General features: G+C 72.0%; 1 protein-coding gene across 1 annotated transcript in view; it reads left to right on the top strand.

Annotated features, from left to right (window-relative positions):
• The window catches only part of ST6GALNAC1 (ST6 (alpha-N-acetyl-neuraminyl-2,3-beta-galactosyl-1,3)-N-acetylgalactosaminide alpha-2,6-sialyltransferase 1), a 10,495-nt gene that overhangs the window by 6,692 nt on the left and 3,596 nt on the right, over window positions 1-207 (top strand). Inside the window, exon 3 of the mRNA XM_015559218.1 lies at window positions 5-203. Within this exon, the coding sequence (XP_015414704.1) occupies window positions 5-203 (199 nt within the window). The remainder of the gene's footprint in view (window positions 1-4; window positions 204-207) is intronic.

The following is a 207-nucleotide window of genomic DNA, read 5'->3' as shown; positions in this document are numbered from 1 at the left end:
GGAGGCCACGGGCCACACGGAGGCCACGGGCTACATCGCCACCAGAGCGCCCGGCACAGCCAGGACGGCACTGTTCAGGAGTCAGGGCACCACGGTGGGCACACCGTCCCTGAGCAGTCAGGTGGGGGGGCCGGCCCCCCCTGGGACGGAGGCACCGCGGGCCCTGGATGCGAGGACAAGCAAAGGGAGGAGGGACAGCATCAGCCG

This window comes from Myotis davidii, unplaced genomic scaffold (assembly GCF_000327345.1).
Source record: "Myotis davidii unplaced genomic scaffold, ASM32734v1 scaffold274, whole genome shotgun sequence".
Lineage (NCBI taxonomy): Eukaryota > Metazoa > Chordata > Mammalia > Chiroptera > Vespertilionidae > Myotis > Myotis davidii.
The sequence above is the reverse complement of the archived record's forward strand: the minus strand, read 5'-3'. Positions and strand labels throughout refer to the sequence as shown.